This window comes from Pristiophorus japonicus, chromosome 5 (assembly GCF_044704955.1).
Source record: "Pristiophorus japonicus isolate sPriJap1 chromosome 5, sPriJap1.hap1, whole genome shotgun sequence".
Taxonomy (NCBI): domain Eukaryota; kingdom Metazoa; phylum Chordata; class Chondrichthyes; family Pristiophoridae; genus Pristiophorus; species Pristiophorus japonicus.
Genome location: NC_091981.1, coordinates 124,513,257 through 124,539,167, shown reverse-complemented (window position 1 = coordinate 124,539,167; position 25,911 = coordinate 124,513,257). Strand labels below are relative to the sequence as shown.

General features: G+C 43.4%; 1 protein-coding gene across 4 annotated transcripts in view; it reads right to left on the bottom strand.

Annotated features, from left to right (window-relative positions):
• Positions 1-19,507, bottom strand: part of LOC139264437 (sterile alpha motif domain-containing protein 9-like) — a 36,012-nt gene extending 16,505 nt beyond the window's left edge. The window contains exons 1-5 of one of the 4 annotated variants that reach the window (XR_011593345.1): positions 19,350-19,507; positions 19,078-19,168; positions 13,764-13,862; positions 13,492-13,582; positions 1,668-7,648 (exon numbers count right to left, since the gene is read on the bottom strand). Coding sequence is in view for 3 of the 4 variants with exons in the window: in XM_070880914.1 (XP_070737015.1) it covers positions 2,715-7,634 (4,920 nt within the window). In the remaining variant the exon portion in view is untranslated. Of the gene's footprint in view, positions 1-107; positions 7,649-13,491; positions 13,588-13,763; positions 13,863-19,077; positions 19,174-19,349 lie in introns of those variants that run through there. The other 3 variants (XM_070880914.1, XM_070880915.1, XM_070880913.1) reach the window with 3 other exon arrangements.
• Positions 19,508-25,911: the final 6,404 nt, after the last annotated feature.

The following is a 25,911-nucleotide window of genomic DNA, read 5'->3' as shown; positions in this document are numbered from 1 at the left end:
GCAGGAAGGGAATAACATTTGTCATGGTAGCGTTGGAGGATTTTTTAAATTTATGATTAGATGTTCTATCTATTCCTCAAATCAATAAAATTCTTAGATGCTGAAGCCAGTGTTCATCGTTTATTAAGCATACAATACATGCAGTAGTGGTTAACATACACTTAACAGCTTGCAACTGCATGGGGGCGTGGATAGATTTGAGACTCAAACATGTTATATTTCTAAGCTCAGCATACAGGTTTTTTGAATCCAAGATATCTGTAAAAACTGCCACTTTTTATATATTTCTCTCACCCAACTCTGCAGGGCTGCGGGGGAGGTGAACCAGCTGAACTGCTCTTGTGGAGAGCTGGCACAGGCTCGACTGGCCGAATGGCCTCCTTCGGTGCTTTAATCATTCTATGGGGGAGAAATTGGGGTCATTTGTGCCTCCCAACAGTGCCCCCCGGGGCGCAAAAGACTTTTTGCTTGAGCACAGCAATCTGTTTTGCCCCAGAGCAAACATTCAGTATCGCCCCTGAAGCTGCGCCGAGCGATGCCAGCAACACTACAGGGGGCGGGTACATGGTGGCTGACTGCTCGCGGGGCGCTAGTTAAATGGGAGGTGGCGTGCACATAAACAAAAAATCGGCTGACATACCTGTCGTGGCCCATTGCCTCCTTGAACACGGGATCCATGCTGCAAATTGGCAATTCGGCACTCCGCTTGAGTGTCGGGCTGATGTTATCTCAGTGTCCAAATGAACTGAGCGCACGCCATTTTGCAAGGTTAGCTCATTTAAATATAATTTGGATGCTGCCAGTGTGTAGCACAGGATGCGTTGGGAGTGCACCAAATTTGCATGGGCAGAATTGCAGGCGCCAGAAGCATCTGACCGCCAGCATTAAATAAAAAATGTCCTTTTGTTGGGAGAGAGGAGCACTTACATTGCGGAAGAATCAGCCAATGCTGACAGAGAAGCTACGCTAGGTGATCTGACTGCAAAGTCAGGCACACTCAGAGCCTTCCTATCGGGTGCAGTTATTAGAGGATGTTGAGTGACTGCAGCCGCTCAGGTATTCCAGTCGCATTGGTAGAGGTATCTAACTTGAGCCTTGTGCAAAGTTTGCACCATACACTGGTCGACTGTATTTTGGGATGCTTAGCACCGTGACTATGTTGCAGGCCTTGGTGCTCCAGGCATCTGATGCCTCACATCACATTACTGACCTCATAAAATCAGCCTTTCACTTGCAATTCTTTCAGATAAGGCTCCTAAATCAATCAGGAAAATTCTGCTGACGTTGAAAATTACTCCCCTAATCTCGGACATATAAAATGATACATGTGGAATAAAGTGCTGAATTCTGAATTAAAAATGAAATATAAAATAAAACTAAAAATGCTGAAAATACACAAAGATTCTGGTGAAGTTGTGACGAAAAGTCCCGTGTAACATACTCATCTGTCCTTTCTCTTTCAAATGCTGACTGATCTGTTGCAAATTTCCAGTATTTTATAATTGTAATACAGAAAGATACATTGAATAATAGCCAAGTAAACATTGCATTCTGCATCTTCCAACACCCTAGCTAGTGCTAACACCAACTACGTATAAACATCTACTTATTTTATATCTTAAGCACTACCTGTCATACAAATTGAAGCAAGTGAAAAAGAAACTTACATTTATATAGCACCTTTTACGACCTCAGGACGTCTCGAAGCACTTTACAGGCAAGGCTGTACTTTTGAAGTGCAGTCACTGTTGTAATATAGGAAATGCGGCAGGCAATTTGCGCAAGCCCCCACAAACAGCAATATGATAATGACCAGATAATCTGGGTTTTTTAAGATGTTGATTGAGGGTTAAATATTGGCTAGGACACCAGAGATAACTCCCCTACTCTTCTTCCAAATTATGCCATGAGATCTTTTATGCCCACCTGAGAGAGCAGACAGGGCCTGTGTTTAACATCTCATCCAGTGCAGCACTCCCTTAGTACTGCACTGGAGTGTCAGCCTAGATTTTTGTGTCAAGTCTCTGGAGTGGGACTTGAATCCACAACCTTCTGACTCAGGGGTGAGGGTACTCCCGACTGAACCAGGGCTGATATATAGGCCCTGAAAAATCACAGCCTCACATCCTAACTTTGGTGGGTGTGCACAGAGAAACTTGGCTGGGATGGCTCTGTGGTGCTGGAGCCTCCAGCAGCACGTTATAAGGCCATCAATGTAAGGAGTTGACTGGGGCAGGGACTCTGAATGCTGGATTTCCCAGGCTCCAGACCTTCTTAAAGACACAAAATATCGTTGGCCCAGGAACACCTGATCAGACTATACACAAGCCACTGATGGCTGTGGGGATCAGGCTAGCATTGAGGTGTGGACCACTGAATCTATGCGCACTAAATTGTAGTACATTTTTTTTGAAGCAGCCCCCTAATGGACTGCTGTTGGCTCCCATATGTTTTTTCTGGGGAACTTGATACCACCCCGCCCCCCTCCCTCAGATCTCACTTGACCCTGCGAACTTTGGCGGGGTCAGTGGTGGAAGTGGGGGCGAGTCTCACAGGTTTTCAGAATCAGAATCCACATAGAAAAATGTCTCCCTAAAGCTATATTAGATCTGATAAATATACAAGACCTCAATAACGTAACTTTTAGACTGAAAAATATGCATACTCTAGACTTTGGAACAAGGTTGTGTTCCAATGTTATCCATCAGTAGATGTTAATTTGTATTCTCTATGTCATATGCTATTGGTCCATCCATAGAGAATCCCAAGTAAAAGGATACTTTCTCAATGCTTAGACCACTTCTCAGCTTGCCCAAATATACAGGGCGCACAGGAATTTTGATTTTTTCAACAGTGCCAAACTCTACATACACCTTGTTATCTTCCCCTGTTCTACCATTCATACGAAGGAGAAGCTTTTTGACTTCGTTTTCTTTCCAAATTTCTCCAGATTGCCATAAGGAATTCAAGTGTAGCACTTTACTGAAGTACTGGTCGATTTTTGCTTTGTGAACAAATCTGTTCAAACCTTCTTTTTTGCAGAGATAGAAATGTGCAACCGGATGTTTGGAACGACTCATTCGCCCGTATCGTCCTCTAAATGACTGTTTGATTGCAGTCATGCACTTCAAAAGAAGTTTGGAATCTTCATTAACGTCATTATCTTTTGTTGGCCAAAATAATAGGGAAGCCAAGAAATATGGCTCAACGTGACCACAATCAAACCCCACATCTTGCAACACTTCTTTCAAAAGATCTCTAAGTTTATCATAAGTTTCAATTTTCTTGGGCTTTGGTTTAACACAGTTAAGTACAATGTTGGCCAAGATAAAATTTTGTTTCTGTCTTAATAACTTTAATATTGTTGAATTTTGAAGTATAAATTGGTATTTACTGACAATTTCTTCCATTCTTTTTCCAGCTTCTTGATTATTCGTAAGGAACTCAAGCAAACCAGCAAAGCGGTCAGCTTTGTGCAATTCTAAAAACCTTCTGCATTCTTCCAACTCAAGTGGCAGGCTGAGTTTTGGTTTGTTCATCTTTGCAACCCTACTGTCAAACTGTGACGGACAGAATATTTCTGTGTATTTTCCAAAACATTCTGAAACTTTTCTGCGAATCTTAAATTCTGCGGTTTCTTTCTCAATATTCTTTGTTTTGAAATAGACAAAATAGTCTTCAAAAAAGTCAAAAGCTTTTTTCATTGTGATCTGGATATTAATCAGGTATCGGTTATATTCTTCAACCACTGAACATAACTCTTCATCAACATGGTTTGTCTTTTGAATGTGCCCAAGATTCATGTTTCCTGAGAGTAAATGCATTATTTCGTCCTTTTTACTGAAGAATGGTATCATTCTGAGGATATCTATAACATACAGAGCAACTTCAATGTCTCCAACATAACCAGAAGTGTTATACACATCATATTTCCGTTTTGTCCTCTGTTCCTGCCATTCAATTCTGTCTTCTTTTTTTTCTGTCAGTTGCTGAGATTCTCTGAAAGCATTTGAAGCAGATTCTGCAAGATCCAGGAACTCCCTCAACTGAATAGAAGTCAACACAGTTTGTTTCTCAATTTCAACACATTCCATCCTGTGTTTTAACTTGCTTTTAAAAACTTGGCCTAATGTATCAGTTATGTAAGAATTGTCTTTTGCTTGATCTCTAGCTTTTAAAGCCCATTTAAGCGCTGAATCAAAATCTTTTACTATCAGATAGAAGTGTCTCGCTAGGACCTGGGAAATGAAGGGATTTTGTTCAAACCTATTTGATGCCTCAGTCAAAACATTTATGACTTGATCATTTCCTTCCTCCTTCTGTATTGCTTCAATTAAAGGGGAGAACAAAGTATTTGTTTCATCTCCATGTTCTTTTCGCTGTCTTGTAATCAACAAAGTCCATGTGTCTTGTAGGAGTTTTTCTTTTCCAATGCTACGTTGGAGAAACATGTTTTGACAGAGCAAATCTAAGGCAATTTTACTCTTGGGAAGATTGTAGGAATGCTTCAATTCTTCCAAGCAGCGACTTGCAATCAATGAGTGGATGATCCGAATTCCCTCGTATCTTCCATATTCTTCCACTTCTACACGAATAAGAAGGGTGCAGTAAGTGCCCATCACATCTTCAAACTTTTCTGGACCCCAGAATGAAGTTTTCACTTGTCCTATTCCCAAGAATTCTTCACATTTTGAAACTGAAATTGAAGAATCTTTAACATACCAATTCAGTAAAGCCAAAAATGAAATCAGCTGCCCTTGCTTACTTGCAATAACCAGGTCCTTCAAAATATTATGGACCACATTTTCAATGTATCTTTTATCAAAGTTACTCTTCATGATCATGAAAGAGTAGAAGTTTTCAGGTTTTGAGTGTTGTTGCTCAATTTCCTCAAGCTTTAACTCAAACAATCGTTGCTCGTTAATAGACAGTTTATGTTTTAGGGCAACACTGTCCAAAACACTCACTTTTGAGCTTTTGACTGGATCCTGGGATCTCATACAGTTTAAAATAATTACCAGGGGCAACTCGAATCGCAGGCTTTTTTCTGCAACAGCAGACTGAATTGCGTTCTGTAACACATGCACATTTTCTAATTCTTCAAAGTCATCTATCAAAAGTAATACTGGTAAGTATTCAGTGTTCGAGCTTCCTCCATAAGTGACCAGACGAATGACTTGTCTTCCAATTTCTAAAAAGTCTTCTTTACTGTTCTTCAATACAGCACATCTGAACTTTTTCCTCGACTCCCATAAAACATGCATGGCTAATGTTGTCCCACCACAGCCTGGATGATGAAATAGATTGATAATCTTCACACACATTGCAGAAGGTGATTTTGCATTAATCAATCTATCAAGTGTGGTGTAACTGTCTCGTTTGATAAAAGGAACTTTTGTGGAAAAGTAGAAGTTCCACCATGATGCTTTGCCACCTCTGTAAAACTGCTCCTCTTTGGATTTTTGAAATTCCTTAAAAGAATTTTGATTATTTTCTATTTCAGTGCCCTCGCATTCATTTTCGCACAAAACTTCAAGTGCAGTCAACAGCTCCTCCTCTTTTTTCTGAAGAACAACAGATGCTGAAGTTGCTGAGGGTAAGAATCGCCTTGTAGATCGAGTAACTGATTTTAATTTCAGAACAGTGGCATTGACCTCATCAAGGCTTAAGGCAGAAACACATCTATCCCTAAGTTCCTGTGAATCACATGTGCATTGCATGAGGTCCTTCCATCGCAAGAATGTTTGCTCACTTTCACAGATGCACATTATGTCCTCTGTTCCTTTCAGTTCTTGGTAAAATGAACAGAAAGTTTCAAGAAAGGGATCTTTTGGATCATCTACTTTAGACAGGAGCAAAAAAACAACAAGAAATTTCCCTTTTGGCATGATGTCTGTTCGACACAGAAATGAAACCAATTTCCTGACATCTGCAGCTCGTTCTTTATACCACATTTTCGGCAGTAGTGGCTCATAGATCAGATCTTCAAGGTCTGACCTTCCATTGCAAAATATCCAGCTTGTTTGCTTATACAAGTTCAGTTGTTCAATCTTTTCATTAATTGCTGTATCATTATCTTGGAAGTGACTAGGGAAGTGAAGGTTTGCTGCTCTCTCTTCACGATATGACTTACACACACCACTGGTTACAGACTCAGGATCAAACTCTAGCACACAAAACAATTTAATTTCCTTTAGAAACTCAAAATTTTGAGTTTGAGTCGGCTGGGATTTGTTTGTCACTAATATGTACCATTGGTAATAGGATGTGTCAATCATTTCTGAGCCACCTGTAATCATCCTTGCCAGCTTATAACCCTCTTGGTTTTTTGTCTGCTTTTGTGGTTTTTCTTCAGCACTTTTACGTTTCTCCACCAAGGTTCCTACTGTCTCAGTGAGGAACCTTCTATATTCAGCTTCTCTTTCTGTGATATTTTTATTTCCCAGAATATCTCTGGAGCTGCTTCCATCACGTATGAACAGGTGTTTCTCTTTACTCTTCATCCATCTTTTGTCAACCTGATTCATCATGTAAATATGATATAATTTTGAACTACAAATCCTGTAGCTTGGTACAATATCAACTTCAATTACAAACTTTGTTAACAATGTTTGATTTGGGTTTAAAATTTCCACAAAGCGAGGTGGTCTAATGGACAGTTTTGCATCTGTAATGTCTTTTTGATCAAAGTAATGAACAAAGTTGTTGTGAAGATAGTCAACATATTTATCTGTGCTATCCACAGACACACCTATAATCTCACCATGTTCATATCCACTTCTGGTATCTCCTACCCCAAAATGGATGGTACCATTGGTTCTGCTATTCATGCATGCAGCTGAGAATCTAAAAACCTCATTGCCAAACTTCTTCTTCATATCTTCCTCTGTTGCACTCTCTGTAACATTAAAAAGCTTAAACTCGTGTACTGGGTCAATTAGATTGGAGGGCCCAGTTTCAGGAGGAAGAATATAGTTCTGTATGTACCTTGTACCTTGATGTTGGTCAAATGGATATGGTTCACATCTTGTTTTTGATGTATTTTGTTCCAACTGCTGCTTGTGTTTTCTTGCTCCTGATTCTGTGGCAGATTGTATCTTTGCATCAGTAGCAGAAGTCTGCTGTGAGTTTGTAGTAGCCAAGTTTGGTTGTGTTTCTGTGTCTACATGACATCTAATGGTAGAGTTATCGGATTCAGTTTTACCTTTTCTATTCTTTGCATTGTGTTTTTGTTTAGATTTCTTTGTAAATTCTATGGAATCTGGTTTATTACTATGACCCTCTGTTTCACTACTGACAGCCACCTTGCATTCTGAATCATTTGCTCCTGAAGAAGGGGATCTTACTGAACTTTTTTGCTTATCATTGGCAACAGTTGATGGTTTTGTGTCCAACTTTGAGCTCTTGATGAATTCATCTCGTTTATGTATTATTACAGCAGCTGGTCCAGCCTTTACACCCATTTCATTTATGTCTGCTTTAGTAAGTTCCACCAATACCGCTCCCCAGACATCTTGATTGTACAGTATGTCACCATATTCCTGACCAAGTTTCAATAGATCAACTACCCAGTGTTTCACATGCTCTTTGGTCCATTCAGTTAAGTCATCAGGTAAATTGCACAGTTTGCTCATCTTTGGTTCTTCACCTTTAATAGAAATACATATTTCAAATTATTTATTTTGTCAAAGATTTAAATTTTGTGTAACTATCATGTGTTCTTTTATATTATTAATTGTGAAATAAATGGCAGTTCTAAGACCGAGAGACACTATCAAAGTTGAAAAAAGATGACAAGATTTTCATGGGGCTTCGTGGATGTCCCACTGTAACTTCAATAAAAGAAACATCTTAAATGACAATTTACGCCATTTCTCCAGGATTACTGACTACCTTCTGCTGGAGGTTGGGAGAAGCCTCAGGACAATTACTGGCAAGGAAGTTCTAATTAGATGTTGGGAAATTTGAATTTCAGGATGCTGTGGGTTGTAGAAGGAAGGATAAACTGGGGAGGTGAATGATTTTTGTTTTCAAGTCCTGTAAATGGAAGAGCTGTATGGGAGATGGTACAATGAGTTCTGATTTCAAAGCATTGAGGAAGTAGGGAAGAAAATATAGGAGGTCATGTTTGGAGCTGATGGAAGAACAAAAGAGATAATAAAAGCAGTGGCTGTAATACTGTTGATAAAATAAGGACAAACAAAACATTGTAACACAGAGAGTGATATGACTCTATAGGGCCGGATTTTCTTCTGGGGCTGATTTGCTACCGGGGTGAGTCACAATACATACGATGAGGAGAGGCCACCAAACGCAAATATCTCATTGGATGACAACTCAGAATTTAGAGCCGCTGCTCCAGTTTCTCTTCACTGTGACTGTCTGGAATGGGATTTTAACCCTGCGCCTTCTGATTCAGTGTCAGGGATGCTACAACTGAGCCAAAGCCTTCTGCCTACTGCGGAGGTTACAGGAAGGATTCTAGCAGGCCAGAAAATCTTCGACTGTTTCTCCCATTATTTGGTAGTTCCCAGGAAGTATGTGAAGCTTTATAATTTCTCTCAGCCTCAGGGTACTGACGCCTTCAATCTTGATAGGACAACTCAAGGTAGTTACCCATCTGCAGATAATGCAATCAAAACACGGACTAACCTCGGTCAACCGAATAATGTATGTCGGCACGGAGATAGGAAAGATCCATTGGTGTAGATCAATTGTTAGTTTTAAATCTGAGATTGATGGTGTTGTGTATCTGTAAAACATGCACTCCCATGTTCCACCACCAGGGAGCTCATCCCCTGAAGTCCCAAGGGAGCCCAGCATCCCTTGGGAGCACTGTATATAAGCCGTCCCCTAAGGCCTGTTCCTCACTCTGGAGTGTCTTACTAAAGACTGAGGTCACTGTTACTTTAACCTCCCTGTGTGCAGCCTCATCTGTGTTAGGAACACAATAACTGGTGAAGAGAATATGACTCCAACGCAAAGATGCAGCAAACTGTGGGCATCCTGGAGAAGTTCTCGGTGTGTGAGGACTGGAAAGCCTATGTCGAATGGCTGGACCAGTACTTTGTAGCCAACGAGCTGGACGGAGAAGGATGTGTTACAAAAAGGAGAGCGGTCCTCCTCACAGTCTGTAGGGCACCGACCTACAGCCTCATGAAGAATCTTCTGGCTCCGGTGAAACCCACAGATAAGTCATATGAGGAGCTGTGTACACTGGTTCGGGAGCATCTTAACCCGAGGGAGAGTGTGCTGATGGCGAGGTATCGGTTCTACACGTGCCAGCGATCTGAAGGTCAGGAAGTGGCGAGCTACGTTGCCGAGCTAAGGCGACTTGCAGGACACTGTGAGTTTGATGGCTACCTGGAGCAAATGCTCAGAGACTTTTTTGTACTGGGCGTTGGCCACGAGACCATCCTATGAAAACTTTTGACCGTAGAGACACCGATCCTCAGTAAGGCCATTGCGATAGCACAGGCGTTTATGTCCACCACTGATAACACCAAACAAATCTCTCAGCACACAAGTGCTAGCAATGTTCAATGGAACTGTGTTTGCGAGCAGAAATGTACAGGGCAGAACCCACGAGTCTACAACTGCCAGCAGGTCTCAGGTGACCCAGATGACTCAGAGTCCCCAACAAAGGATGAATGCAAGACAATTCACACCTTGTTGGCGTTGTGGAGGCTTCCATTCAGCCTATTCATGCAGCTTCAAAGGGTATGTTTGCAAGAGCTGTGGAACAATTGGGCACCTCCAACGAGCTTGCAAACGAGCTGTAAGCTCTGCAAAACCTGCTAACCACCACGTGGCAGAGGAAGATTGGTCCATGGTGGATCAAAGCAATTTCGAGCCTCAGAGAGAAGAGGCAGATGCTGAAGTACACGGGGTGCTCACATTTTCGAATAAATGTCCACCTATAATGCTAAACGTAAAATTGAATGGCTTACCCGTAGTCATGGAACTGGACACTGGCGCTAGCCAATCCATCATGAGTAAAAAGATGTTTGAGAGACTGTGGTGCAACAAGGCAATCAGACCAGCCCTGATCCCCATCCACACGAAACTGAGAACGTACACCAAAGAGCTTATCACTGTCCTGGGCAGCACCATGGTCAAGGTCACCTATGAAGGCACGGTGCACAAACTGCCACTCTGGATTGTCCCCGGCGATGGCCCCACAGTGCTTGGAAAGAGCTGGCTGGGCAAAATCCGCTGGAACTGGGATGACATCCGAGCACTATCATATGTCGATGAGGCCTCATGTACCCAGGTTCTTGACAAATTTCCTTCCCTTTTTGAGTCAGGCATTGGAAACTTTTCCGGGGCAAAGGTGCGGATCCACTTGGTCCCAGAGGCACGACCCATTCACCACAAGGCGCGAGCGGTACCTCATATGATGAGGGAGAGAGCGGAAATCAAGCTGGACAGACTGCAATGCGAGGGCATCATCTCCCCAGTGGAATTCAGCGAGTGGGCCAGCCCGATTGTCCTGGTACTCAAAAGTGAAGGCACGGACAGGATTTGCGGCGATTATAAAGTAACTATTAATTGTTTCTCGCTACAGGACCAATACTCGCTACCTAAGGCAGACGACCTATTTGCGACGCTGGCAGGAGGCAAGACGTTCACCAAGCTCGACCTGACTTCGGCCGACATGACGCAGGAGCTGGAGGAGTTTTCGAAGGGTCTCATCTGCATCAACATGCACAAGGGACTGTTCATCTACAACAGATGCCCATTTGGAATTCAGTCAGCTGTAGTGATCTTCCAGAGAAACATGGAGAGCCTACACACGGTGGTCTTTCAGGATGACATATTGGTCATGGGTCGGGACACTGCCGAGCACCTACAAAACCTGGAGGAGGTCCTCCAGCGACTGGATCGTGTAGGGCTGCGGCTGAAGAGGTCGAAATGCGTCTTCATGGCAACAGAAGTGGAGTTTTTGGGGAGAAAGATCGCGGCGGACGGCATTCGGCCAACAGACGCCAAGACAGAGGCTATCAGGAACGCGCCCAGGCCACAGAACGTCATGGAGCTGTAGTCGTTCCTGGCAATCCTCAACTATTTAGGTAACTTCCTACTGGGGTTAAGCACCCTTTTAGAGCCCCTACATGTGTTATTGCGTAAAGGTGAGAACTGGATTTGGGGAAAAAAAGAAGTAATTGCTTTTGAGAAAGCCAGAAACATTTTATGCTCCAACAAGCTGCTTGTATTGTATAACCCGTGTAAAAGACTTGTGCTAGCATGTGACGCATCGATGTACGGAGACGGATGTGTATTACAACAAGCTAACGTTGCGGGGAAGTTGCAACCTGTCGCCTATGCTTCCAGGAGCTTGTCTAAGGCCGAGACGGCCTACAGGATGATTGAGAATGAGGCATTAGCATGTGTGTTCGGGTAAAGAAAATGCATCAGTACCTGTTTGGCCTCAAATTTGAGCTGGAAACCGATCACAAGCCCCTCACATCCCTGTTTGCTGAAAAAAAGGGAATAAATACTAATGCCTCAGCCCGCATACAAAGGTGGGCACTCGCGCTATCCGCGTATAACTATACCATCCGCCACAGGCCAGGCACTGAGAACTGTGCGGATGCTCTCAGTTGGCTACCATTGCCCACCACGGGAGTGGAAATGGCGCAGCCTGCAAACTTGTTGATGGTGGGGAAGCCCGCAGACTTGTTGATGGTCATGGAAGTGTTTGAAAATGATAAATCACCTGTCACGGCCCGCCTGATTAGGGCTTTGACTAGCCAAGATCCTCTGTTGTCCCAAGAAAAAAACTGTATACTGCATGGGAGCTGGGCCAGCATCCCCGTTGAAATGCAAGAGCCAATCAAGCCGCTTCAGTGGTGAAAGGACAAGCTGTCCATTCAGGCAGACTGCCTGTTGTGGGGTAACCATGTAGTGCTACCCAAAAAGTGCAGGGAGACGTTCATCTCGGATCTCTACAGCACACACCCGGGTATAATAGTGATGAAAGCGATAGCCAGCTCCCATGTGTGGTGGCCTGGTATCAACTCTGACTGAGAGTCCTGTGTACGGCAATGCAGCATATGTACTCAGTTGAGCAACGCGCCCAGAGAGACACCACTAAGTTTGTGGTCCTGGCCCTCCAGACCATGGTCGAGGATCCATGTCGACTATGCGGGCCTGTTTCTTGGTAAAATGTTCCTGGTGGTGGTGGATGCTTTTTCAAAATGGATTGAATGTGAAATAATGTCGGGAAGCAGCGCCACCGCCACCATTGAAAGCCTGAGGGCCATGTTTGCCACCCATGGCCTGCCTGACATACTGGTCCGTGACAACGGGCCATGCTTCACCAGTGCCGAATTTAAAGAATTCATGACCCACAATGGGATCAAACATGTCACCTCGGCCCTGTTTAAACCAACCTCCAATGGGCAGGCAGAGTGGGCAGTACAAACCATCAAAATAGAGTCTTAAACGAGTCACAGAAGGCTCACTCCAAACCCACCTGTCCCGAGTACTGCTCAGCTACCGCACGAGACCCCACTCGCTCACAGGTATGGCCCCGGCTGAGCTACTCATGAAAAGAACACTTAAAACCAGACTCTCGCTGGTTCACCCCAACCTGCATGATCAGGTAGAGAGCAGGCGGCAGCAACAAAATGTAAACGATGGTCGTGCCACTGTGTCACGGGAAATTGATCTGAATGACCCTGTGTATGTACTAAACTATGGACATGGTCCCAAGTGGATCGCGGGCACGGTGATTGCTAAAGAAGGGAGTCGGGTGTTTGTAGTTAAACTAGACAATGGACAAATTTGCAGTAAGCACCTGGAAAAAAGGAGGCTCCGGTTCACAGACTGCCCTGAACAACCCACAGCAGACACCACTTTTTTTGAGCCCACAACACACACCCAAAGGATCAGCTACACCACGCCGGACCAGGAAATCGAACCCATCACGCCCAACAGCCCAGTGGTGTTTGCGACAACCGCCCTTCAGTGCTCCGTATCGCGCCCTGGTGGGAATGCCTGTGAAAGCAGGCATTCCAAGCTGTGGTGGCCGCAGTGAGCTGAGTAATGACGACCTCAGGTAAGTGTGATTGTTTTTTAAAATGTTTGCAATTTATGTTGAAGTGGCGTGAGCTATGTATTGGGGATGTTTTTGGCCTTTTTTTCAGGTTCCCCCCCAGGCATCTGTTAGGGTGCTCCGAGGCCAGCTGTTTAGCTTGGGATTTTCTCTTACTCAGCCGGCCTAGCACCCTATAAGAGGTGTGCAAAACCTCCCTTAACAGCCTGGTCCAAACTCTGGGCCCAGCTGATGAATTTTGCGGCGGCAGACGCAAACCATTTGCCAGCGCAAAATTTATCGCTCTGCCTGGGAAACCTCCACAACTGAGGTGGGACCGAATTTGTCCCGCAGAGATTTTAAACAAAACAAAAATGCGCCCCCTCCTCCCCCCCCCCCCTCTAGTTTTAGTTGAAATGCCCAGTGTTGTGTACTCCCCCAGGTGTGTTTACCTGTGGCTTGGGGTCTCTGTCAGGACATAATCGGGCAAAATGTACATGCTGAATGGCGGATGTCCTTTCCTCTTTCCACACCTTATGTCCTCTGTCCTGCCAAATATAAAACACCAATTAAAATAAAACCTACAATTTGTTGCACCCAAAACTCAAACGATCATTTTTGGTGAAAAAGCAACCGATGTTTAAAATAATTGCATTCCAATAAACAGCTGGAACCGAACAGCTGGCTCTGCAGCGCTCTGCGTATTTCACTCTGATTTACTCACACAGCGATCTCCGACTGTCAGCTGCTGTCTCCTCAGGTTACCTCGCAGTTGCTCCTGACTCGCGTCTTTCTCTCACCGACAGACAAATCACTTCAAAGACTGGAGAAAAAAACAGCGGCAAGAGGAGTTACTTCAGAATAAATTTCTGCTGCGTAGTCTAGTCTGCTGTGGGTCCGCGGAAGTCCCTGAAACTGAAAGCAACCTTCAGTTTCCGCACACTCCCAGCGACCGCCTATCACAGTTGTTGTCGACATTGGGAGCTTGTAATGCAGCGAAAAGTTGCGCAAATCATCGAATGGACAAATAATGACATATCTGTGTTTAGTATGTCGAATAGATGGAAGGATACAGAGCAACCCATTAAATATTCTCTTGAAACTGTGAAGATTGGTTGGAATCAAATTGTTTGGATCTATATGAGGACTATTGCATAGAATTTTACAGCACAGAAGCAGACCATTCGGCCCAACAGTTTATGCTGGTGTTTAAGATGTGGGAGGGAGCCAAAAATGGGCAGAGATTATGCTCTGAAATTGTTGAACTAGATATTGAGTACAGAAGGCTGTAAAGTGCCTAAACAAAAGATGAGGTGCTGTCCCTCGACATCTCTGTCTTCAGCCTCCTGCACTGTTCCAATGAAGCTCAAAGCAAGCTTGAGCCCCCGGTCTTATATTTTTCTTTCTCTTTGTCTTCAATGGCAGCTGGTCATTATTCCACCATTCACACCCTATCAAGACTAACCTTTTTCTAACTTCTGCCATTACCATTTAAATTTGAGCCATTATCCCTTTGTCTCTCTAATCTCTCCTGCCTTCCCCCTATCACAGATCTTCCCTTTTGTTCTTTCCTCCCCTCTCCCTTTCAGTGCTCCTTAAGATCTGTTCTTTTCGAACATTCAGCAGTTCTGACGAAGGGTCGTCGACTTGAAATGTTGACTCTTTTTCTTTCCACAGATGTATCTGACCTGCTGAGATTTTCAGCATTTTCTGTTTTTACTCCTCAACCACTCCTTGTGGTAACGAGTCCCACATTCTCATCACACACTGAGTAGAAAATTTCTCCTGAATTCCTTATTGGATTGATTAATGACTATCTCTCCCGGAAGTGGAAATACCGTTTCCCACATTGGAACAGTAATGTACAATGAAGTAAAATACTTCATTGGCTGTAAAGCACTTTGAGATGTCCGGTGGTCATGAAAAGCACTATATAAACGTAAGTCTTTCTTTTTCTCTACATCTACTCTATGGAATCCCTTCATCATTTTAAAGGCCTCGATCAGGCCACCTCTCAATCTTTTTTCTGGAGAAAAGAGCCCCAGCCTATTCAGTTTTTCCTGGGTGTTGTTCCCTCTCAGTTCTGGTATCATCATTGCAAAAAAAAATCCATTTTCTCTAGTGCTTCTTTATCCTTTTTGTAACATGGATTCTTACAATATTTCCAGCTTTGTTTTACACATGAGCCCAGAAATTACTCCTGGTGATATTAGCAGACAAAAATGCTGCACATTCATATGACATGCCTCTACACATATTAATCAGTTTATCGTAAAATCTGTTAATGTTAAAATAATAGACAGAAGAATATCCTATTAATTTATTAAGCTTTCTTCCAGTAATATCGGCCACAATAATTCCTGGCTGTGGTCTTTAAAAAGAGTCAAGAGGAAGGTTCACCTTCTCTGGAATGTTTCCATTTTTGTGTCAAGCTGTTTTAAAGTAATATTTGTGCATCAGAGCAAAGCAGTTTCAGCTATGCATCAACTCTGAAGTGGCAGCATAAATTCAAACATTAGGTTGTGATCTGACCAAAGGACAAAATCTTTGTCAAAAATTGGATATTTTTGTTCAGTTTTGAATTAGTGGATGTTCCTTCAAGTGTTGTAACAGCCCAGACGCAGTTTAAAAAGAAACAACATTAGTTCAAATTCTGAGGAACTATCATCGATCTGAAACATTAACTGTTTCTCTCTCCACAGATTCTGCCTGACCTGCTAAGTATTTCCAGCATCTACTGTTATTTCAGATTTGCAGCAACACAATATTTTACTTTTGTATTAGTTCAACTTCTCTGTACCACTTTTATTTCAATACAATGTTGCATGTTTCAACAGTTAAAGACTGGAGAGAGAAATAATTCAAACTTAAATATGACTAACATTTCCTTTTTAAATCTGAGTACTGACCTATTCAAATCTCAGAAGCACCAAAAACTCTTTCCCGGGATATAAAAAGGAACTGTTTTGTTCAAATCAAATGGTTGAAATTTTCCGGGGGCTTCAGTGGGTAGGATCGGTGACGGGTCAGGTGGGAAATTTGATTATTTCGACAGTAGGTCGGGACCCTGCTGTCAACCCGCCACAATGCGCCTTTCCCACAAGTGCGTATGTGATCTCCGATCCGACCTGACCCAATTAAACCAATTATTAGGTTGTTGACAGACCCATAATAATGCTTTTAACCTTACCTTTTAACTTTAACTGTTCGCTCAATGCGGTCCACACTGCTTGGGGACCATGTCTATGACCCTGAGGCAGGAGTTGAATGGCCATTGCTCCAGCTAATTATTTGACAGCTTCAAATTTACAGTAAAAGTTCCCACCTGACAGATCATCACTTTCCTCAGCCACAAGCTGTTTATCAGTCCAGTTCCAGCACAGATTCTGCAGACTTTCCACTTTCCATTCTCTATCTACTCTTAACTCATTGATAGAAATCTCTCACCATTGACATATTGCTCTTTTAAAATTTGTTCCGGGATGTGGGCTTTGCTGGCAAGGCCAGCATTTATTACCCATCCTTAATTGCTCTTCTATACTTGTAATCTCTACTTCACATGTCATCTATTGCATCAACATGGGTGCCCTTTATACTGTTATCACCTTTGTCCTAAGAATCCGTCCATGATGCACCCCAACACAGCAACTCCAGGCACACCAGCAGCACCAACAACACCAACCACCTCTGCAACACACGATGCTGCACAGGATAGAGGGCATCAGCACCTGAGCACGTTGCTGCCCGGGGAGGCCAGGGATGGCCTCACCATGGTCAGATTTACTTCACTTGAAGCTGTACACCCTGGTTGGCACATGTGGCACAAGGTTGGCACCATCCCACACCAACACCATAAAGCATCCCTACAATGTCCAACCCATTCCTTTCACACTCACCACCATTGTGGGGGTATCGTTATGTCTCACCATTCACTGCAGCTCACTAAGTCATTTCCAAAGGTGCACACAAAGCTGTCCAAGAATGCAAAGTGTTGGAAATAAAGGTTTCAATGTTTGACAGCACATTAACAGAAACTGTACATGAACATTGGAAAAAACAACCAAGTGGTTACCCTGTGTGCTGTTAGTCAGTATGATTGTACTAGGATGAGGGTGAGTGTGAGGGGTGGCTAGAGATATGGGGATGTGGTAATGTAGATAGAGAGGGGTGGGTGGAGGTGCAGGTAAGTTGGTGTGAGTAAGGATGTGCAAGAGTAGGGTAGGGAAGGCAGAGTGATGGGGATGTGATAAGAGGCATAGCAGGATGAGGTTGAGTGTGGCTTTGTACTAATGTTTCATGATCTAATGAGATAATTGAAAGGTTTGCACAACTGCAGCCTGGTACTCCTGACCACATCCCTGCTTGTGCCCTCCTTTGCAATGTGCAACCAGGCTGTTTTGGTCTCCTGGGGAGGTCGCTTCCATCCATCAAAAGGGAAGAGGACCTCCCTGCATGCACTGACTACATCCATAAGCATATGGAGGTAGTCATGGGAGAACCTGAGTGTAGCCCTCCACCTCTGTGCACCGCTTGTCAGTGTTTGCAGCGCCTCAATGCTGCAGAACACTGACAGCACAAATGTCAAAAGAAAGTTGGCCATTGTCCTTGGAAACTGGCTAATGACATGTCATGAATGACATCACCAGACCCACTTCCTCTAATTGGACTGGGAAATGTGCTCAGCAGGATTAACACACCCCATCAACGTTAATTCATTTTCCAGAGTGGGATGTAGCCAGCAGTGGGGCCGTGACCTGCCCTGACCTGCTGAGGTAAGGAAAATCCCAGCCTTTGAGTCTGTTTGAGGAATCAATTTTGTAAAAAAAAAAGTCAATTTGAAAGACAGATAAATCAATTTGCATTTCCAAGAAACAGCATGGAGTAATTAGGCTACAATAGTGTTACAAAATTCCAGACCATATACTATTACTTAAAAGTTATTTCTAAATAGTTAGATTTGGTTTTAGAATTGCAATCTTTTTATTAATTTGTTCACTCAAGGAGATAGATGGAAGAACGATACCTGCAAATATATAACTGTATCATATGACTGTAACTAATATGCTTCGTTATCATTTGCAAAATAAATTGGCGTGTACTGCTTTCAAAGACTGGTGAGATCTTATGGAGACATAATTCAGGAGGTAAAAGCAATTACATTTGCATTTGATTCACTAAAGTCAAATATTCCAGTTTGATATTACTGCTCTACACACTAGTAGCAATAAATAACAATAGCAACAACAACTTGTATTTATGTAGCACTTGTAATGTGGTAAAACATCCCAAGACGCTTCACAGCAGTGTTATAAGAGAAAATAAATACATTCGACATCGAGCCACATAAGAAGAAATTATGGCAGATGGTCAAAGAGGTAGATTTTAAGGAGCGTCTTAAAAGAGCACACACCACTTTTTTCGAGCCCACAACATACACCCAAAGGATCAGCTACACCACGCCGGACCAGGAAATCGAACCCATCATGCCCAACAGCCCAGTGGTGTTTGCGACACCCGCCCCTCAGTGCTCCTTATCGCGCCCTGGTGGGAATGCCTGTGAAAGCAGGCATTCCAAGCTGTGGTGGCCGCAGTGAGCTGAGTAATGACGACCTCAGGTAAGTGTGATTGTTTTTAAAATGTTTGCAATTTATGTTGAGGTGGTGTGAGCTATGTATTGGGGATGTTTTTGGCCTTTTTTTCAGGTTCCGCCCCCCTAGGCATCTGTTAGGGTGCTCCGAGGCCAGCTGTTTAGCTTGGGATTTTCTCTTACTCAGCCGGCCTAGCACCCTATAAGAGGTGTGCAAAACCTCCCTTAACAGCCTGGTCCAAACTCCGGGCCCAGCTGATGAATGTTGCGGCAGCAGACGCAAACCATTTGCCAGCGCAAAATTTATCGCTCTGCCTGGGAAACCTCCCCAACTGAGGTGCGACCGAATTTGTCCCGCAGAGATTTTAAAAACAAAAATGCACCGCCTCCTCCCCCCCCTCTAGTTTTAGTTGAAATGCCCAGTGTTGTGTACTCCCCCAGGTGTGTTTACCTGTGGCTTGGGGTCTCTGTCAGGACATAATCGGGCAAAATGTACATGCTGAATGGCGGATGTCCTTTCCTCTTCCCACACCTTATGTCCTCTGTCCTGCCAAATATAAAACACCAATTAAAATAAAACCTACAATTTGTTGCACCCAAAACTCAAACGATCATTTTTGGTGAAAAAGCAACCGATGTTTAAAATAATTGCATTCCAATAAACAGCTGGAACCGAACAGCTGGCTCTGCAGCGCTCTGCGTATTTCACTCTGATTTACTCACACAGCGATCTCCGACTGTCGGCTGCTGTCTCCTCAGGTTACCTCGCAGTTGCTCCTGACTCGCGTCTTTCTCTCACCGACAGACAAATCACTTCAAAGACTGGAGAAAAAAACAGCGGCAAGAGGAGTTACTTCAGAATAAATTTCTGCTGCGTAGTCTAGTCTGCTGTGGGTCCGCGGAAGTCCCTGAAACTGAAAGCAACCTTCAGTTTCCGCACACTCCCAGCGACCGCCTATCACAGTTGTTGTCGACATTGGGAGCTTGTAATGCAGCGAAACGTTGCGCAAATCATCGAATGGACAAATAATGACATATCTGTGTTTAGTATGTCGAATAGATGGAAGGATACAGAGCAACCCATTAAATATTCTCTTGAAACTGTGAAGATTGGTTGGAATCAAATTGTTTGGATCTATATGAGGACTATTGCATAGAATTTTACAGCACAGAAGCAGGCTTATAATATTGCCAAAATAACAGTAAGGCTGAGGATTGGGAGGATTTTAGAATTCAACAAAGGAGGACCAAGAAATTGATAAAGAAGGGAAAATAGAATGTGAGAGTAAACTAGCGAGAGACATAAAAACAGACCGTAAAATAGGTATTGGGAAAGGAAAAGATTAGCGAAAGTAAATGTGGGTCCCTAACAGGCTGAGACAGGAGAACTTATAATGGGGACTAGAAACATAGAAACATAAAAAATAGTTTCAGGAGTAGGCCATTCGGCCCTTCAAGGCTGCACCACCATTCAATAAGATCATGGCTGATCATTCACCTCAGTACCCCTTTCCTGCTTTCTCTCCATACCCCTTGATCCCTTTAGCCGTAAAGGCAATATCTAACTCCCTCTTGAATATATCCAATGAACTGGCATCAACAACTCTCTGCGGTAGGGAATTCCACAGGTTAACAACTCTCTGAGTGAAGAAGTTTCTCCTCATCTCAGTCCTAAATGGCTTACCCCGTATCCTTAGATTAAATAAGGAAATGGCAGAGAAATTAAACAAACCTTGTGTCTGTCTTCACGGTGGAAGACGCAAAAAACCTCCGGGAAATAGTGGAGAACAAAGGGTCGAGCGAAAATGAAGTACTGAAAGATATTCGTATTAGTAAAAAAATAGTCCTGGACAACTTTTATACAATGTCAGAAAATCTGACGATCACTGGGCTGCATTCGGCACTGTTTTTCCCCACAAGGTTGAGTGAGTGCGCTGCGCATGGTATAAACATCGCATATGGGCATTGCTCTTTGATGATAGTTTGGACATCAATTTATTTCCCACTCATATTTGAAGCATTATCATAAGATTGTCTGTGACAATTTTGTATTCGATCCCATTCTCATCTAGAAAGGCCAGTATTATTTCTCGTCCAGTTTGACCGATTATCGGCAAGAACTTTAAAAAGCTTTCCTCAGGACCTGTTGGTAGAACATTGCGAACGACAAATGCCAGGTGATGTGAGTGTGTGACATCTGGCATTGAATCAACAGATATTGAATAGAACTGTGCTGATTTCAATTCCTGGATAATCGTCTCAAGTACTTTGCCACCCATCAGACGAATCAGTTCTCCACAAGTGGTGGAAGACAAGTATGAAGTATGCCCCTTGCCTTTGTTGGCGAACCACTTGATGTGTTCTGAAAGAAATACATCGTAGTTTGTGAGAACCTCCAACACACCCAGATAATTACCATTATTTGGAGACCCAATGATTTCGTCTCTGCCTCGCAATGAAATACTTCGTTCACAGACAAACGTTATCATACTGACAGCCCGCTCTAGCACCTAGCACCAGTACTGCTGTTCATTTTCAAACTGGAAGACTATATGACCATCCACACAACCAGTGCTTGCTTGTCTAGTGAACATTATTACAATGGCTTCTCTATGCTGGTGGCTGTTTCTGTGAGATGATATCCTGTCATCTCCATGCTTGCAGTCATTAAGCCCATGAGTAAAGTGGCTACTTGTTTGTGCTGTGACCTTGCAAGAAAAGCAATATACTCTATCGTTTGAAGGTGAATAACAGAGCCACGTTCGCTCCACATGTTACATGTGAAGAAGGACTTTGAGCAACATCGGCGACATCCTTGGCATGAATCATGTGGGAGATTCGAAAGTCTATATCACAGTTTTGGCAGTCCTCACTACCTTTTGCAATCTAATGGCTTTGCATGTCTTCTGAAATATTGTCTCCCCACAGCCCAGTGTCACTCGTAAGTTGCGCCTCTTTCAGCTCAGTATGTGCCAGTTGGTTTTCATCTTCTTTAACTTTTTGGACTTGGAACTCCAACTCGGCCAACTCCGGGTCCGGTGCCACTAGTGGTTTCATTGTTGAAGTTGACTGCACAGCGTCTTGGCTTTCATCTTCACGATCTTGAGTTTTTAGTTGGAAAAACTTATTTATTTTAAGCAGTTCAGCTACTACTTGTCTCTTTTGGTCCTTGCGTAGTTGGTACTCTTTCCTTTTTTTCACCACCAATTTGTGTGTAGAATGCAACTCTAGAAAAATGGCATCTAGAGTCTGTTTACATCAAGTCAAGAATAACATGCGCCTGAGCCCTTGCGGCTTCGCTCCGCTCTTGCTAGGTTATTTATGTCAATACTGTTTACCCTTACCCTTAATCTGACCCTGTATGGGCCCCACTTTAGGCTTGGGCCTTGAGCGACTGCATTCTATAGTCACTCAAATTAGGGGAAATGTATCAGTACTCCAACTCTACAAAGCATAGAGCATGGTGCTCCAACTTCCAGCTAACCTAGGAGCAGTGCTTGTGGAGGTTGAAAGAAAGAATTACTTGCATTTATATTGTGCCTGTCGCAACCACAGGTTGTTTCTGAGCACTTTACCCAGAGAATGGTTAGAATGTGGAACTTGCTACCGCAAGGTGTAGTTGAGGCAAATAGCATAGATGCATTTAAGGGAAAGCTAGATAAACAAATAAAGAAGAAAAGAATAGAAGGTCATGCTGATAGGATTAGATAAAATAGGGTGGGGAGGAGGGTGGTGTTGAGCACAAACACTGACATAGACTAGTTGGCTGAATGGCCTGTCTCTGTATTATAAATTTTATGTAATTCTATGTAATATGATATCTCAGGCTGTCAACAATGCAAACATAAACAAAAGGGCATAAAGGCTTGACAAGCTGCTGTGATAATATGAATTATAAATATAAAATATATATGTACCATATGCATGCACAATGACAAGCACAATTTTAATTGACCCATGCACCCTAATGACTTATACCGCTTACAATTAATTAATCTATGTAATAGCAGCCATTCCTCAGTGAAATTAATTTTCATGCCGTTGTCTAGCTGTCCATGAATTACACAGCAGTTAGCCACACTGCTGACAGGAACCACCATGAGACTGTACCAGTTCAATCACTCTGTATCAGAACTCACACACCAGTGACATTTGTGTCTTTTATGTTCAATTTATCCAGCTCCAAGTCCATTATCCAGCAATATAATAGTGTGCTACAGTATAAATTATAATATAAATTATATTATAAATTACAAGAATTCCTAAAGGGCTTAAAATTGGACATAAAACTAACAATGTTTGAGTTTGTTCGATCTTTTAGGTCAGCCATTTACTTTATGCCCAATAACTGTTTGTGTTGCCGCTTACAGTTGCTATGCAGAAGCTTGTTGCTGCAGCCTGTTCAGCTCCCTTCACTTCCTCTTCTTAGCATGCACAGGCTGGACAGCATTTTTCAGCAGGGAGTTGCCATTGATCAAAGAATGGAATTTCATTTTTAAACCTTCAATGCACACCCACAACAACTTTGAACACAGCAACAAGCATTGCGTAAATTATTTGCCTGTAAAACTACTTGGAGTGTAACAAAAAACAAGTTTAGTTACCAAAAATACTGGGGAAAAGTGTTGGAGTTTACAGACTCAGACTTTATGGCAACCAAAGTTATAATTAAACTTTGGTCAGTATCTTTTATTTTGACCTCGATAATAAGGCAATGGCTGTACTGGGCGATTCCTGTAAGCTGCCCTATATTTTTCAACTAAGCACAAGGAGTAGAAATTGGACCTTGATTTACCAACATCCTGCAACCCGAGACATCTGCAAAATGTCAGACCCAGAGTTGGGTTGGGCCATTTTTCAGAACTCCCTGGTGGCCACCTAAAACAGGTGTTGGGTCCCTTAAATAAGTAAACGAGGGGCCGAATGCCTGTTTGATGCCCCTCACAGAAATTGGGCAGTGATGAGGGGGCAGGTGTCAGGTGTGTCCCACTCAGGATTCTTCAGCGGCCCATTACAGCCTAAGCAGCAACCGCCAACTAAAGATAAGTGTTTAAGAAATCTTTTTTTACAAAACATTCCTTTGGAGCTAGGAGTGGAAGTGTTCTCCCGATTTTACAGTTGTCATGACCGCATCGCCGCCCATTCCCCCCATTGTCCGCCCCATTCTCCCTCCCAGGACTTACCTTTGGTCCACTGCTGGCTTGATATTCTTCTAAATCAACAATGGGCCCCAGCAGCTTCCGCAAATAATATTAATAAGGCTCAAGGCCCAATTTTGGGTGGGGTGTAAAAATGATTGATTTTTAAAGTGGGGGTGTAACCCAGCTCCAAAGGAATGTGCTTGGATGCCGGTGAGAAATCTAGTCGCCCAAGTTTGAGATTGCCTAATTGGATGCGGGCGGGTATTTATTGGTGTAATTAATATCATTAGGAGAGGTTAATGAGGTATTTTTAAATTGTGTTTATCTTGGCTTTAAATTTTACTTGAGCAGGACGTGTTAACTGACAAGGAAAACAGAAGCGAGTTTGATGAGCTGTTCAGGTGGGTATTTAAACTTTTCAATGTCCCATCAAAATAAAACCTCACTTATTGCAGCTGCTATCTCAGTTCCCTCTGGTAAGTGCCTGACAGAGGGTGCTTGTGTGGTTACAGCTTTTTTCTACCTTGGAGGATTTCAAATTGACAAGTTCAGGATGGGAGGCACCATGTATGTGCTTGACAACACATCACAAGAGGAAGACCATCACCATCCACGGGATTCACAATATGCTGTGGTGGGATCAGCACGGGAGAGCTGTTTTCAGGTAGAAGAGGACAAAGGGGCTCATCACTCTTCTTTGGATGAGGAGAACATAGAGGAGGAGGAGCAGGAGGATGAAGGTGACGCACCCCTCAAAAGACCAGCTGCTTACATCGCTGCCCGAGATGCCCTAATAACGCCAAGGTTCACCTTTTTTTTTCATTCTGGGATGTGGGCATCACTGGCAAGGCCAGTATTTATTGGCCATCCCCCTGATTGCCCTTGTAGGCTGCCTTCATGAACTGCTGTAGTCATTGTGGTGAAGGTACTCCCACAGTGCTGTTAGGGAGGGAGTTCCAGTAATTGGACCAAGCGATGATGAAGGAACGGCGATATACTTCAAAGTCAGGATGGTGTATAACTTGGAGGGAAACTTGCAGTTGAAGGTGTTACCAGTCACCTGCTACCTTTGTCCTTCTAGGTGGTAGAGGCTGTGGGTTTGGGAGATGCTGCTAAAGTTGCCTTGGCGAGTTGCTGCAGTGCATCTTGTAGATGGTACACACTGCAGCCACTTTGCGCTGGTGGTGGAGGGAGTGAATGTTTTAGGTGGGGAATGGGGTGCGAGTCAAGTGGGCTTTTTTGTCCTGAATGGTGTTGAGCTTCTTGAATGTTGTTGGAGCTGCACTCGTCCAGGCAAGTGGAGAGCATTGCATCACACTCCTAACTTGTGCCTTGTTGATGGTGGGAAGGCTTTGGGGAGCCAGAATGTAAGACACTTGCAGCAGAATACCCAGCCTCTGGCCTGCTCTTGTTGCCACAGTATTTATTTGGCTGGTGCAGTTAAGCTTATGGTCAATGGTGACCTCCAGGATGTTGATGGTGTGGGATTCGGTGATGGTAATGCCGTTGAATATCAAGGGCGGTGGTTAGACTCTCACTTGTCGGAAATGGTCATTGCCTGGTACTTGTGTGGCGTGAATATTACTTGCTACTTATCAGCCCAAGCCAGAATGCCATTCAGGTCTTGCTGCAAGAAGGCATGGACTGCTTCATTTTCTGAGGAGTTGCGAATGAAACTGAACACTGCAATCATCAGCGAACATCCCCACTGCTGACCTTATGATGGAGGGAAGGTCATTGATGAAGCAGCTGAAGATGGTTGGTCCTAGAACACTGCCCTGAGGAACTCTTGCAGCGATGTTCTGGAGCTGTGATGATTGACCTCCAACCACCACAACCATCTTCCTTTGTGCTAGGTATGACTCCAGCCAGTGGAGCGTTTTCCCCCTGATTCCCATTGTCTTGATGCCACACTTGGTCAAATGCTGCTTTGATGTCAAGGGCAATCACTCTCACCTCACCTCTGGAATTCATCTCTTTTGTCCATGTTTGAATCAAGGTTATAATGAGGTCTGGAGCTGAGTGGTTCTGGCGAAACCCAAACTGAGCATCGGTGAGGAAGTTATTGGTAAACAAGTGCCGATTGATGGCAAGTCAATGATACCTTCCATCGCTTTGCTGATGATTGAGAGTAGACTGATGGG